This window comes from Anabrus simplex, chromosome 12 (assembly GCF_040414725.1).
Source record: "Anabrus simplex isolate iqAnaSimp1 chromosome 12, ASM4041472v1, whole genome shotgun sequence".
NCBI classification, from domain to species: Eukaryota; Metazoa; Arthropoda; class Insecta; order Orthoptera; family Tettigoniidae; genus Anabrus; species Anabrus simplex.
Genome location: NC_090276.1, coordinates 46,133,427 through 46,147,788, shown reverse-complemented (window position 1 = coordinate 46,147,788; position 14,362 = coordinate 46,133,427). Strand labels below are relative to the sequence as shown.

The 14,362-nt window shown below is 41.5% G+C and overlaps 1 protein-coding gene across 1 annotated transcript in view; it reads right to left on the bottom strand.

The window, feature by feature from the left end:
• Positions 1 to 2,368: 2,368 nt before the first annotated feature.
• The window catches only part of LOC136884131 (transmembrane channel-like protein), a 129,008-nt gene continuing 117,014 nt past the window's right edge, over positions 2,369 to 14,362 (bottom strand). Inside the window, 3 exon segments of the mRNA XM_068229803.1 lie at positions 2,369 to 2,464; positions 5,732 to 6,273; positions 13,842 to 14,073. Of these exon segments, the coding sequence (XP_068085904.1) occupies positions 2,369 to 2,464; positions 5,732 to 6,273; positions 13,842 to 14,073 (870 nt within the window).

Here is a 14,362-nt window from a genome sequence, read left to right as displayed (position 1 = left end):
ATCAGGTCGGTAAAGAATGTCACTCTTTCATCCTCCACAGAGAATGCTATAAGCCAATCTGTCGTAGCAGAATATTTCTACAGTACAAACCATGAAATTCTCTTTGACCAGGCCAAGGTCATCCCACCTGTAAAAGAGGTCTATGCTCGACTTGTGAGGGAAGTAATACCACAGAGATAGAGCTGTGCCCAAATAACATCAACAGGGAAAACGGCTTCAAGTTATCAAATACATGGAGACCTGTACTGCAGAAATACATACATAACACCACCATGGCACAGCAGGACGCACTCAAGAAACTGTCGACAGAGGGTGGTGAATCAGAAACTTCCCTCCCAACCACCACAGCACAGCACGACAATCCTGGAGTCCAGTTAGTGAGGTAGGCCGTGGATAGTACGGTCATGACTTCTATGTTCCTTAGAAGAATTCCTTTGGTCACTGTTGGAGGCAGAACTTCACATTCCCTGATGAAGGCTAATGCAATTTGGCAGATGGTAAGGGTTATTCTGCCTGAAGGCAGGTCCGAACCTCCGCAGAAGTGTTCCTGAGCCGGAGTTTACGTGCGGTAGGGTGGCCCGTTCCTTTCCGCTCCTCCATTCCCTTACCCCCCACCAACAGCACGTGGCAACCCATCTAACTCCTGACCACGCCCAATGTTGCTTAACTTCGGAGATCTCACGGGATCCAGTGTTTCAACACGGCTACGGCCGTTGGCCAATTTGGCAGAAAGCTCGGGTTTATTAAATGAATATATTATAGTGGCTATAATCCAGTTACACATTTATTTCTTTATTTTAAGCTATCATCATGTCTATTTAGATACAATTCTAAATTTTTGTACTTAAAAAAAAAACTTTGCTCTGCCCATAGGTCTGCAGGTTATGAGGTGATACATATTCAGCATAACAAATCGTCTCAACTATTATTGATAGCTTTCTAGAGTGGGGATATTATCTCACTATCAATTGCTCTCACACAGGCTGAGTTGACCTCGAACCAGCCCTCAGATGGTAATAAAAATACCTGATCTGGCTGGGAATCCCACCTGGGGACTCTAGATATAGAGGATTGTTGCCTAGTTGTACTTCCTCTTAAAACAATAATCATCACTGCCACCTCTGTATAAGATGCAGGCTTCCTGCCCCTAGACTGCAGATCCAGCACATGAAGGCATGTATATGAAGAATTCCCCCATGGTACCCCTGCCTGTCATAAGGGGTGACCAAGGGATGATGGATCTTGAACCATTAGATTACCTATGATTAGTACAATCATGCGAGGAACACCATGGGTCGTCTACTACTATGTGAGGAACATCCTGAGTCTGTGATTAGTGTTATCATGGGTGGATCACTGTGGGTTTACAGTACCTGTGATTTGTATCACTGTATGCGGAACACCATAGGTTTACACTGCCTGGGAGCAGTGCCACTATGTGAGGAACACCACAGGTCTGGACGTTGCCTAACCACTGTGTGAGGAACATCACGGTTCTAGTTGGCTCCTGTAATTAATATCACTATGTGAGGAACACCATGAGTCTACATTACTTGTGATTAGTACTGCTACGTGAGGAACACCATGGTTCTAGTTTACCAGTGGTTAGTAGTATTATGAGGGGGCGGTGACCTGGATTTTAACCCATTTAGACAACAAGCATCATTGATTTAGGATTTAGCTTTGGAAGCAGTCCCTTGTTCAGATTTACCATTGTTTTAAGTTATTTTATGGCAGGGAGTGGCATTGCAAGTCAGATCCATTGTTTTAAGTTCACAATCGTTGTTGATCGTCGTCTTTTTGAATTCCAGTCAGTGGATGGATTTGGAATTGTTTTAAGTTTCAATATTGAGAGTTGGATCCGCTAATTATTTTACATTCATATCCATTCATCATCATCATGTTTTGAATTCTGGTCAGTGGATGAATTTTAGAATTTTAATTGTCATTACATTTCGTCTCATCTCATACCATTAGGGGCCGATGACTTACATGTTAGGCCTTTTTAAACAAGCTTCATCATCATCACCATCATCATCATCATCTCTACAATGGAAAACTGCATTATTTGTGTATGACAACTGTTCCACCTTCCTTATACCCATCTTGGATCACGGCCGGACACTGGTACCATATCTAGTCACTCATCAGACATGAACTGTTGTTGGCCTTTGGTAGCCTGTGCCATGGGGTTTCCAATATAATACCGGGTTTACCTTGCTGCCCCATGTTGGCACAATATAACACCGTTGCAGTAACTTATAAAACAACTGACATGTTGTTCGAGTAATCTGTCTTTGATGATATTTTAACTGTCTGCTAAATGTGTTATATTACCGTATTGTCATTTTGTTCACATTAACCATGGTTATAATGCATTAGATTTAGTTGTCGATGATGTCTCTTCATCAGATTCTGGTTTCGCAATGGATGCACTTCCTTCTGCTTGTCCCAGTTCTCTCTTCTGTGAACAGAGGAAAAGATTACCATATTAACAAAGAGTTTAGATTGCTGCTTTCATGGCCTAAATTAACAGACAAGATATATTTGGGGCTTATGCCATGTTAAAAAGACAAACCAAAAAAAAAAAAAAAATCAGTTTATATAGAAAGGGAAAAATCATGAAAAGGAACACATTATAGGATAAACTTAATTCTTATAAAAGAATTTTGGGTTTACCTATTCAGCACTTGTCTTGTTATGGTTAAAAAAAACTTTAATCTGATAAAAATCAAAAGACAAGGACCTCAGAATGGATGTTCATTCCTACAGCCGGTTCCCATCCGATCCTAGCTCTGACCTGCTTCTTGCCACACTACTGCGTGTGAAGTTTGTAAATTGTGTGTTTCAAGCTGTCAGTGGTGAGTTGGCGGGAGTGACAAAAGTAGAAGAATAAGCTTGAGTGGAGCTTTTAAAAGTAGGAAAGATCATAATGTGAAGATAAAGTTGGAATTCAAGAGGACGAACTGGGGAAAATATTCATCTATAGGATAAGGTGTAAAGGATTGGAATAAATTATCACTGAGGGAAATGTTTGATACGTCTCCAAGTTTGTTGAAAATATTTGAGAAAAAGCTAGATAAACATTTGTAAATAAATGTAAATATGAGGTAAACAATTGATAGGGAATCTGCCACCTGGGCGACCACCCTAAATGCCCATTCTCTGAAACCACTTAGAAAACGTTTCAGTCCAAGCTTCTTTCAGGATGTCACTTAGTGCACTCTCGTACGCTGCAATGGCCTCTTCATCTGATGAAAATCGCTGCCCACATATTTTTTCCTTGGTTTTAGGGAACAGAAAGAAGTCACATGGGGCCAGGTCAGGTGAATAGGGGGGATGGGGTAACACTTGCACTTTTTCCCTATCCAAAAAGTCCATTGTTCTGGCAGCCCTGTGTGCAGATGCATTGTCGTGATGCAGCAGAAGGTGCTGTGACCTCCAAGTGGTGAGGACTTTGGGAAGATAGTCATTCACATACCATTCAGCATTGACTGTACGACGTGTGCCCAAGGTCACAAAGGTGAGATGCCCCATTTTCGTAAAAAGAAGTTGCCACCATCTTCTTTCCGGACCTCCGACTTCGTCGAACGTTTGTGGGTGGTTCCTCCCCTGGAAAGCACCACACAGAAGACTGTCTCTTCGTTTCAGGGTCATAATGGTAGACCCATGTTTCATCACCTGTGACGATATTTTAGGTGTCTTCAGACTGCCCTCCATTAAATTTTTCTAGCATGAAATGACACCAGTCTACTCTCTCCTCCTTTTGGCTTTCTTTCAGGGAACGTGGCACCCAACGGGCACATCTCTTGGTAAGGCCTAAATAATCATGAATGATGGTCTGCGCTGCTCTTGACCCAATATTTAAGGTCTGTTCAATGTCACAAAATGTAAGATGTGAATCTGCTTTGATCATTTCCCTCACAGCTGTTGCTGGGTGACCCAGACGAGGTTCATCTTCAATTGACTGCCGATCCCTTGTAAACTCGTGAAACCAATTTCCAACTGTGGCTCTAGAAGGGGCAGCCTCACCACAAATGCGCAGCAAAGAAGAATGGCATTCTTCGGCACTTAATTTCTTTTTATAATCATAAAAAAATCATTGCTCGAAAATCGCTGTGCGACAGATCCATCTTGCACCGTGTCTGACTCAGCACTGCCTGTGCTTTCTTCCCTTGCTGTGGAGGAACTACCGCTAGGAGGGGTAGCGCGTGCATGTTCCAAGGTCGATAAACATCGCTCTTTCAAATTAAAATAATCCCATTGTCCTCAGAATTACGGCTTACGCGCTGTTAAAAACTTCCGGCATAACCTTCGTAGGAGCCTTTTATTTTGGAGTAGTGAATTGTTAAACATTATTTTCTGGTCACACTCCTAGACAATGAATTGGAGGTTACGGTGCACTCAGCCATGTGCGACTGCTAGGAATGAATTGACAAAACTTCAACCAACTCAAGTGATCGAGCAAACCTCGAAGGTGCAAGTTTCAACATTCGCGACCTCTGCAATGCCACCAAGTACAGATGCCACCTTTCTGTGCTCTTATACAGATGCGGATACCAATCCACTTTCTGACAGATTTTAATTTAGTCTTCATTAGTAAGGAATTTCACGACTTTTTCCGTATCCATAACTAGGCTATCACTCTATTCAACTTCACAGGATTATGTTCCTAATTCAGAATTAGGCTACCATGCAACAAGTATTTGCTACACTTCACTGTACCACTCAACACAAAATAAATGTAAAATAAATGGAATGCGAAATACAAGCACAAACAGGCTCATTGTGTTATTTAGCAATCTTGTTGCTAACCGGCAAGCAAACCTGAACATTCGTGAGGCTAACGGCTTACTCCCCAAAAGTGCAACTAATCCTGCGAGGTTCAGGAAAAGGCCTTTTCCTGTAATCATGTTACTGTGGTGACGGCTCTGACTCTAGTTGGAAATCACGTCTCCTTCATAACGGATGACAAATAACATTTTCAGGGCTAGGAAAAATGTGATCGTACTAAACAGTAATAGTGAAAATTCGTGATGCGATAGTGAGGTATTTTTATAAATTAATATGATGAGAATCGGGACTTTGAATTTACTATGTGCTAAGCAGGAAAACGTATTAATGAGAATTGCAGTAACGAGGTTTCACTGTGTAGCCTATATGAATGAAAGATACATTGTATTCTTATAATTTTCAAGTTCTGATGTATGTGTATAAGAATACAAATTATGCCAGTGTATAAATTAATAATAATCAGTGTATCTGCTCATCTACTATGCGCGCACCTTTTCTTGAGCCCAGAGCTCCCTAGTGCTGAATCGGTAGACCTCGGTTATCTTCGACATCCATATCGGTAACCTTTGAAATACAAACTATGAATCACTTATTCATCGCTGTGCGACATCTGGCGTACACTTTGCAAACTAGTACTGTTGTTGTTTACACAGCAAAGCCAAACTATATAATTCATGCTAGTAACAAGATTCGCATTGTTATATAATGTTAAATAATGTATGTGTGACACAATTGTTGACGTAAGATAATAAATGTTTAGAAAATTCATATCGATCGATCATATTATCGATTCAATTCAGATTTCATTTCCATCCAGTTGGCAGTATAACCGGAACTGGGAGCACTCCCTCCTTGCTCCTCACCCCGTAAAAATCGGGCTCAAGAAAAAGAGTGCGTATAGTACTTTACTTGCCAAAACAACTACCATAATACGTACCTTTCTCTGTGGGGTATCTTTGGCAGGTAGCTCCATCATATCTAATAGTTCTCCTTGACTGTCACTTCTACCAGCTCCTTCAAGCAGCACTCTAGCTACTCGCTTTCTCTCATGTACTGGTGCGACCCCCTCGTCCTCATCTGTTGTTTTAGTCGCTACTGGTTGTTGTGGTTCGGCCTTCTGAGTATTGCTATCACTGCCATCAGTTGGACTGATACGAATGACAGGGATTGTGTCAGACCAGCCTGATACCAAAGAATCCTCACGCTCTCTGTAGGAACTCGTCGAGGGTGAACGCACCACCGATCGTAGTTTAGACTCACTGCTACGATCGCTACCCTTGTTGTTTGTGGTGGTTGTCGTCGTGGAGTTGCCTCCGCCTCGGACTCGCTGTTTGTGCGATTTGGCGTTCTCTCTCGGCAGGTCCTCTTGATGATGGGCATCGCTACTCCCATCACCGTCCAGCCCCACGAGAGCACTCTCCTCATCTGATGTGGCAGAGGATTTACGTAAGGCTCTCTTCACCAGTTTTGCAAGCATTTCTGGAAAAGAATGTTGGGAGAGGCATGTACAGTACAAAACAAAAGTAGCCTAATTCAGATATTCCAAAATAAAGCAATTCTAGTTTTATATTATTATTAAATATTTCATAAGTATTAGTTTCATTTTCCATATTGATATTTCTACAGTTCTCAGTTACTGCATGTGAGGTTTGATGTTTCCACCTAATCATTACTATTAGTGGTAGTAATTACGAGGGCAAGTCATTAAGTATCTGCAATTTTGCTCTAATTGTCTTTAGGTTGGTTCTATGGCATTGTGTGCTGGCCAGCTGCTAGATGGCACCATTGTCTGCATCTATGGTAGATTTCAGCATTATCAGATCACTACAGCTTACTGTTGCGACGTAAAGAAGGCCGTTCCACTCTCTGTTTGCACCAGGGAAGAACAGCATTCCGTAATCCGTTTTTTGTGGTCTGATGGTGTACCAGGAGCAGAAATTCATAGAAGACTTTCAGCACAATACAGGGACAATATTTTGTCACAGTGGATGCTTCCATTCCATGCTCTGATGTTTGCTCTCTTGTTCAAAGTGGTGAACCCATGTTTCATCTCCAGTGATGATCCGTTCCAGAAATGTTTCAACTTCTTTAGCATGACGGTCCAGTAAGTGCTGACAGATTCTCACACAATTACACTTCTGCTCTTCATTGAGTTGTTTTGGAATCCATCTCGAACAGAGTTTGTGAAAGTGAAGCATGATTTCATATGCAGAACCATGGGTAATGTGCGTAGGTTTTGCCACATCATCAACAGTCACTCATCTGTTATTCAGGATCATATCATGCACTTGTTCAATATTGGCATCAGTTATGGCTGCAGATAGACACCCGGATCTTTTCTCATCCTTCACGCTCGTGCGACCCCTTCTGAACTGTTCAATCCACTGGTAAACACTTCTCTGTGGGAAAACATTGTCCCCGTATTGTGCTGAAAGTCTTCTGTGAATTTCTGTTTCTGGTTCACCCTCAGACCATAAAATATAGATTACGGAACGCTGTTCTTTCTTGGTGCAAACAGAGTGTGGCGCGGCCATCTTTACGTCACAACAGTGGAAGCTGTACTGATCTGATAATGCTGAAACATACCACAGACGTAGACAACGGTGCCATCTAGCGGCTGGTCAGCACACAATGTCATAGAGCCAACCTAAAGACAATTAGAGCAAAATTGCAGATACTTAATGACTTGCCTATACATTTATTACATTTATTAAAAAATTACAGGACTGGTTTTGATCTGAAATAGATCATTTTCAGCTGGTATATCGTAATCATAGTATCTAGAATAGCAATACAGTGGAACGTCGATTATCCGTTCCTAGAAACTACATTCCCCCAGATTATTCCTTCAAATTGTGTGGTCCCACAAACATCTTAAATCATACTATAAAAATCCCACATTATCCATTTTTCCTCTTTATGATTTCCAACGATTTCCTAAAATAATACCAGCTGAATGCAATGCGAAGATGGCTCCTTATGCAAGTTCATTGCCGATCACTTTCCCAGTACAGTACTTGCTCTAATTATTGCAATGATTGGACGTTAACGTCAAGATCCATGGGTATGTCGTAGCCATCATTTTATGAGATACTTCTTCTTGAAAAATGCTTGATCAAGGATGTAGCATTGCTGGGACTGAAATTTCTGGATGGTTGATCTAGGAAATAGTTTCTTCAAGGAGCGGATAAGGCAGGATTTTTACAACATGGTTTAGTTAAGATGTTCATGGGACCATGTAATTTGAATGAATAATCTGGAAAAACATAGTTTCCAAGAATGGATAATCAAGGTTCCACTGTAGTGCTATTTTTGTTCCTAGGATTATGATATACCAGGTGAAGATGATTTATCTCAGATCTTATAATTTTTAATAAATGTAAATATATGTCTAATTACTAGCACTAATAGTATTGATTAGGTGGAAACATCAAACCTCCTATAATTGGGAATGATTAAATATTTATCTAACATACTGTGTGTGTAAATATTACCGGATCATTCAAAGTTTCTATCATCTGCATAAAATGGCAAAGAATTATTACTAGCCTGGTAAGAGAAAATAAAATATTGCTCACATATATAACCACAGGAACACACAAACAATGTGTTGATGGCTGGTGATTTCCTCTTTGGATACAGAATCTATCATGGAAACCATGAATAGCCACCCTGGTGTACACACATCGGAGAACAAATTTTATTTGTCAGTATTCATGCCTGGTGTCTGAAAGAAGTCCGGGTCAACCATTAAGGCATTTTGGTCCTAGTCCTGAATATGTATTTCATACAATACAATAGGAAACACTCTTGTGAGTAGGTGACTACACAGGCCAATTCGGGAAGCACACAAGTTCCCGCAGAGGTGGCAGAATGTTTCAGGTGGAGCAGCCACTGTTCTTCTTCTTCTTTCCCCCCCCCCCCCCCCTCTCTCTCTCTCTCTCTCTCTCTCTGCGTCCTATACCAGTTTTCTTCAAAAGTAGTGTGTTGCGATTAACTGATGGTGTCCAGGGTGAACGGTTGAGAGCTAAGGTTAACATCAGTGTGGCAGTGGCACATCTTCATGTTAGCCTTAATTACATCCTGAAATTGCTTCCTCTGACCTCCCAAACAATGTTTACCCACTGTTAACTCAGAGTAAAACACTTCCTTGGGAAAGCAATTACCAGCCATGCATATTGCATGCCCAACATCGTTGCTGACATCTTAAAACCATGGCTTCTATACTGGTGGTCTATGCCTCTTCAAGTACACTTACATTTGTGCATCTGTCTTGCCAGGTTATATGCACAGTTCTCTATAACATCACTGGTGAAATTGTTCCAGCTTTTTAATATGTTGTTTGTAGCATATCCAGGATTCAAATCCATGTAGTAAGATGTGAACTAAAATTGAATTTTATACAATGACCTTTTTTTTACAACATTGACATCATGATTGTCAAATACTTGGGATCGTAGTTTGGCAAAGGATGCTCCAGCACGATTGATTCTTAGTTGGTTTTCCAAGCTGAAACTCAATGCCAGCGAGTAAACATGCAAACCTGGTTTTGGTAGTTTTGCATAACTAGAGTACTCTTTTAATTTAGATAGCTTTCAGTGATTCCATTCTTCTCAGATATGCAGGGATGAGATATGCCTATATTTCTCTGAGAGCACAGTAGGCTATTGGAGCAATCTTTATGCGAAAGAGCCATAATGCTGTTCCAAGAGACAATTTTTCTACTTTTTTTTATGTCTGCTGCGATGCACCTTTCCCCTATAATATGCTTTGTGAATATTTTCCTTGTAATTTGGATAGTTGGTCCGAGATACTTGTAGGGGTCTACAAATTCCAATTGTATGCTGCCATTCTTGACACTCTTCCACCTCTTCTAAACTTCATAACCTTGGTTTTTACTGGTGTTTATGTTCACCTCTTTTTTTTTTTGTGACCTTGTGTGTATCCTGTCCGGTCCGTTCTGCGGATCCGACTATCCTTTTGACACCAGTATCGTATCATCTGCATAGAGAAACATTGTGGTTTCATTTGGCACTACCTCCATGACAACATCATCAGTCATAGGGTTCCTTCAGCCTAAAATGTAGTACAGCTTTTCCATTAGAATCGTTCTTTTATCTCCATCAAAAGCCTGAGTGCTTTTTTTTCTTCTTGCTAGTGGCTTTACGTCGCACCAACACAGATATGTCTTATGGCGACAATGGGATAGGAAAGGGTTAGGAGTTGGAAGAAAGCGGCCATGGCCTTAATTAAGGTACAGCCCCGGCATTTGCCTGGTGTGAAAATGGAAAACCACGGAAAACCATCTTCAGGGCTGCCGACAGTGGGATTCGAACCCACTATCCCCCGGATGCAAGCTCACAGCTGCGCGCCCCTAACTGCACGGCCAACTCGCCCGGTAAGCCTGAGTGTAGTCCATGAAAACTACTCTCATATAAACTCAGACCGAACGCTTGGTGTTTGTACTCTCCGTTATGGCACATGCCTCAGCTGAACTTATGTCGCGTGCGGTCCCCCTGCTTTAAGGCTGTATAAAATCTTATATGAAATCTTACCTTATAAAAGGTGCTGGAAGTGTCGTCCTTCCTGTGTTATACAGGCATTGTATCTGGTAACCACTTTCTGGCCGATGTGAGTAAGTTCTGGCACTGTAATGTTTCTGATTTCATTCATAATGTTTTTTTTCAGTTCCTCCAATGTTCGGCTCCATGGCTAAATGGTTAGCATGCTGGCCTTTGATCCAAAAGGTTCCAGTTTCTATTCCCAGCCAGGTCGGAGATTTTAATCTTAAATAATTCCCTTAGCTCGGGGACAGGGTATTTGTGCTGTCCCCAACATCCCTGCAACTCACACACCACATGTAACACTATCCTCCACCACAATAACACGCAGTTACCTATACATGGCAGATGCCCCGCACCCTCATCGGAGGGTCTGCCTTACAAGGGCTGCACCTGGCTAGAAATGAAAATCCACAGGCTGTTTCCAGTCATTCGACTAGGTCATGAATGGAATGAATGAAGCCCTCATCTAGCGGTGAGGATAGGAATTGTGCCGGCTGCTGAGGCCTGTCACACTCCTCTGGGGCTATGATTAATGAATGACAGATGAAATGAAATGATATTGAAGAGTGTTGCTGGAAACAAAGATGACAGGGAAAACTGGAGTACCCAGAGAAAAACCTGTCCTGCCTCCGCTTTGTCCAGCACAAATCTCACTTGGAGTGACCGGCTAGAAATAGCCACACGAAATAATTTGTATAGTTCCTCCAGTGTGTGAGGATTTGTTTGATACACTTTTTCTTTCAATTTACCCCACAAGTAAAAATCACACAGTGTTAGATCTGGAGAACGAGAGGGAAATAGACCAGCACTGATCACTCTGTCTGCAAACACTTCCGAGATTGTAAGAAGGAAATCTTCTGCTTTATGAGCAGGGGCTGAATCTTGTTGAAACCACCCACGTGACTTTTTTTTTCCGTTAACTGGTGGAAGAACAGCATAAAAAAAATTATAAAAAATAATGCCCAATTATTCGTCTTGCACTAACAGCACACCAAACACCAATCTTCGTATCATAATGAGGGACTTTGTAAACACCATTAGGATTTTCTGCACACCAATAATGAGAGGTACGACTCTTCACACAACCATTAAGATGAAACCAAAACCTTTACATGTGAAAATACGGTGTTGCAATGATAAGTCTCTCATCATGTTAACAGCTGAGATCCAGACTGCCAACTGATGCTTGCCAGGTCGAACACGTGCAGGCTGCTTGCAAGGTCAAGAATGATGCACTCGCCTCCCATACTTGAGCTTATGTTTCCGAGAGTAAAAACGCCTCTTCGACGGTCATACTTTGTATGAGATACACTGTATGTGGTCTCCAACAATGCTGTAGCATCCCAAATGTTGATCAGAACTTTCTTAATTGCCTGCGCAGTAGATCTTCCAAGTATGAAATCATATTGTTCTGCTGGGAAAAATGGCGTTATTTGAGGTATGTCACAATTTCATATTCTTTTAGACAGTACTTTAAAGTGTGCACATTCAAGTGCAATCCCACAATATGTATTTGGTGCATCTTTTGACTGTATAATATTGTAATCACAGATCCTCTCCATTTTTACGTGTATGTTTCTTTGAAAAATACATTCATTGAAGATTGCTGTCCAAATTTCAATTGATACTGGCAGGGATTCTTTTAACAGTTCATTAATTAAAGAGTCTGCTCTGGGAGTTTGCTGTGCTTAGACGTTTGAAGAGTGTACCATGCCTCCTCACCTGTTATGGGAATTGTTCATTGTTGAATCAAACAGTGGTGCCACGTTTGTTAATGGTTTAAATTTGTTATGTTATCATAGTTATTAGGTAGCAGGTAGGGATCCTCTTCAGAGGGACCCCTGATTAGGGAGTGGTGCCCCTAGTTATGTGAGTCTCAGAGCACACTGGCCCAGTGTGTAGCATGTGGCAAGGGTCACAGCTCTGGGTTACGAGCGAAGACCTCTACGGAATTTACAGTGGAGGAGAAGATATACTTTGGAACAGTGGAGATTGCACGGAGCACTGCTGAAAGCGGGTGACACACCACCAATACAATATGCCCAACATGTGCAGCAATCTGTTGATACGTCCATCCAGCTTTCGGCAGATCCACAATGAGACCCCTTTCAAATGTCTGCAGTTGTTCAACAGGAGCATATACTCATCGATGGGGCATGTTTGTACCTTAGAATGAATGTTGTAAACACTCTTCACCTCTAACCTCTGCACACTCAAAACAGAGTGCACACGGACAGACCTCCTGAGCGCCATCTGATCGCCGATGTCCGTGACAGATAAATCACTAACACAACAGTCCCTCAGTATGCACACATTATACCCTGGTGCCACTGAACATTGGGTGGAAGGAAAAGAGGAATACAATGGGGAATGGGCAAAAGACTGGAAGATTTAGAATTTGCAGATGATTTTTGTCTTCAAGAATTAGTGATATGAAACTTAAGTTAGAAGGATTACGGAAGGAAGCAGAGGCTGCAGGACTCAATGTAAATGTTGTTAAGACCAAGGAAGTGAGAGTAAATGCTAAAATTGATGAAAGTTTGTTTGTGGCAGAAGAAGAGATTGAAGAGGTTAAAACATTTACGTACTTGGGAAGTGTAGTGACAAGAGAAGGAGGGGCGGAAGAGGATGTGAGAGCCAGAATAAGGAAAGCAAATGGAGCCTTCATGCAGCTATATACAGTATGGAAGAATAACAACATTTCAAGGAAAACGAAAATAAAAATTTTCAATACAAATGTTAAATCAGTCCTCTATGCTTGTGAAACTTGGAAAGTTACACGAACTATCACTAATCTCTTGCAGACATTTATAAACCATTGCTTACGGCGCATCATAAACATCAGATGGCCTGAAATTATATCCAATGATGAGCTATGGAGAACAACAAATCAAGTTCCAGTTGCAGTGGAAATCAAGAGGAGGAAATGGAAATGGATAGGTCATACTTTGAGAAAGCCAGCGGGATCTATAGAACGCACAGCATTGGAATGGAATCCGCAAGGGGCATGGAGGAGCGGTCGTCCTAGGAAGACCTGGAAGAGGACTGTAGAGGAGGAGGCTCTTGAAGCAGGAAAGACTTGGAAGGAAGTTAAAGCATTGGCAAGTCGACGACTACAATGGAGATGTTTCACGGATGCCCTACGTTCCAATGGGAATGAGAGGAATTAAGTCAAGTCAAGCTACTGAACACATTCCTTGAGGATGTTGCATGGTTTGTTTTTTTTTTTTTTCCTGGCAGTGTATACAAGTTTACTTACATCTCAATGTAAACATTGTAAAAAGTATTGAATAGGTGGATCTAACCATTATAAATCATTATTTAAGAAATTTTTAGTCAGTGCAGAAGCTCGCCTACCACACCTGATAATGGTTCTTGAATGATAACAACAGAATTCACTTCCAAGATATCGCTATCAAACAGAGCTTTATTTAGGGACTACATTGATGATAAAGACATTTTATAGGAAAAGTGTCACACTACCTGCACGATTGGCGTCTGTCTTGCTGGTGCTGCTATTGGCCAGTCCATGACCTCCATTAGAAGCACCAATGGGCCTCTCCTCTATCTGACTGCCAGGCTTGCTGCTAGGCATAACAGGTAGGATTTTACGCCAGCGGGAGAAAGGTGTGTCGGCGCTGTCTGCTCGTCGTCGCCGATCTACCAACTGGAACATCTTTCGACGTTCTTCCGTGCGTTCTCTTCTCAGCTGTATCTGTAAAAATAACAACACTTTTTGTGTGGATGGACATTAAATTAGAAATTAATACATTTCTTGAAGACTTCCTTCCCCTCCCGCCACTAGTTATCGCACGGAGTGTGAACATTTTTACCTACCGTTCAAATATAAACTGCCTCAGCTAGAATCAAACCACAAGAATTGGATGAGTCAGACCCTCTCTACTGAGGCAGTAGCAATAATAATAATAATAATAATAATAATAATAATAATAATAATAATAATAATAATAATATTAACTACTGTCATCGTCCCAGCATAGCGC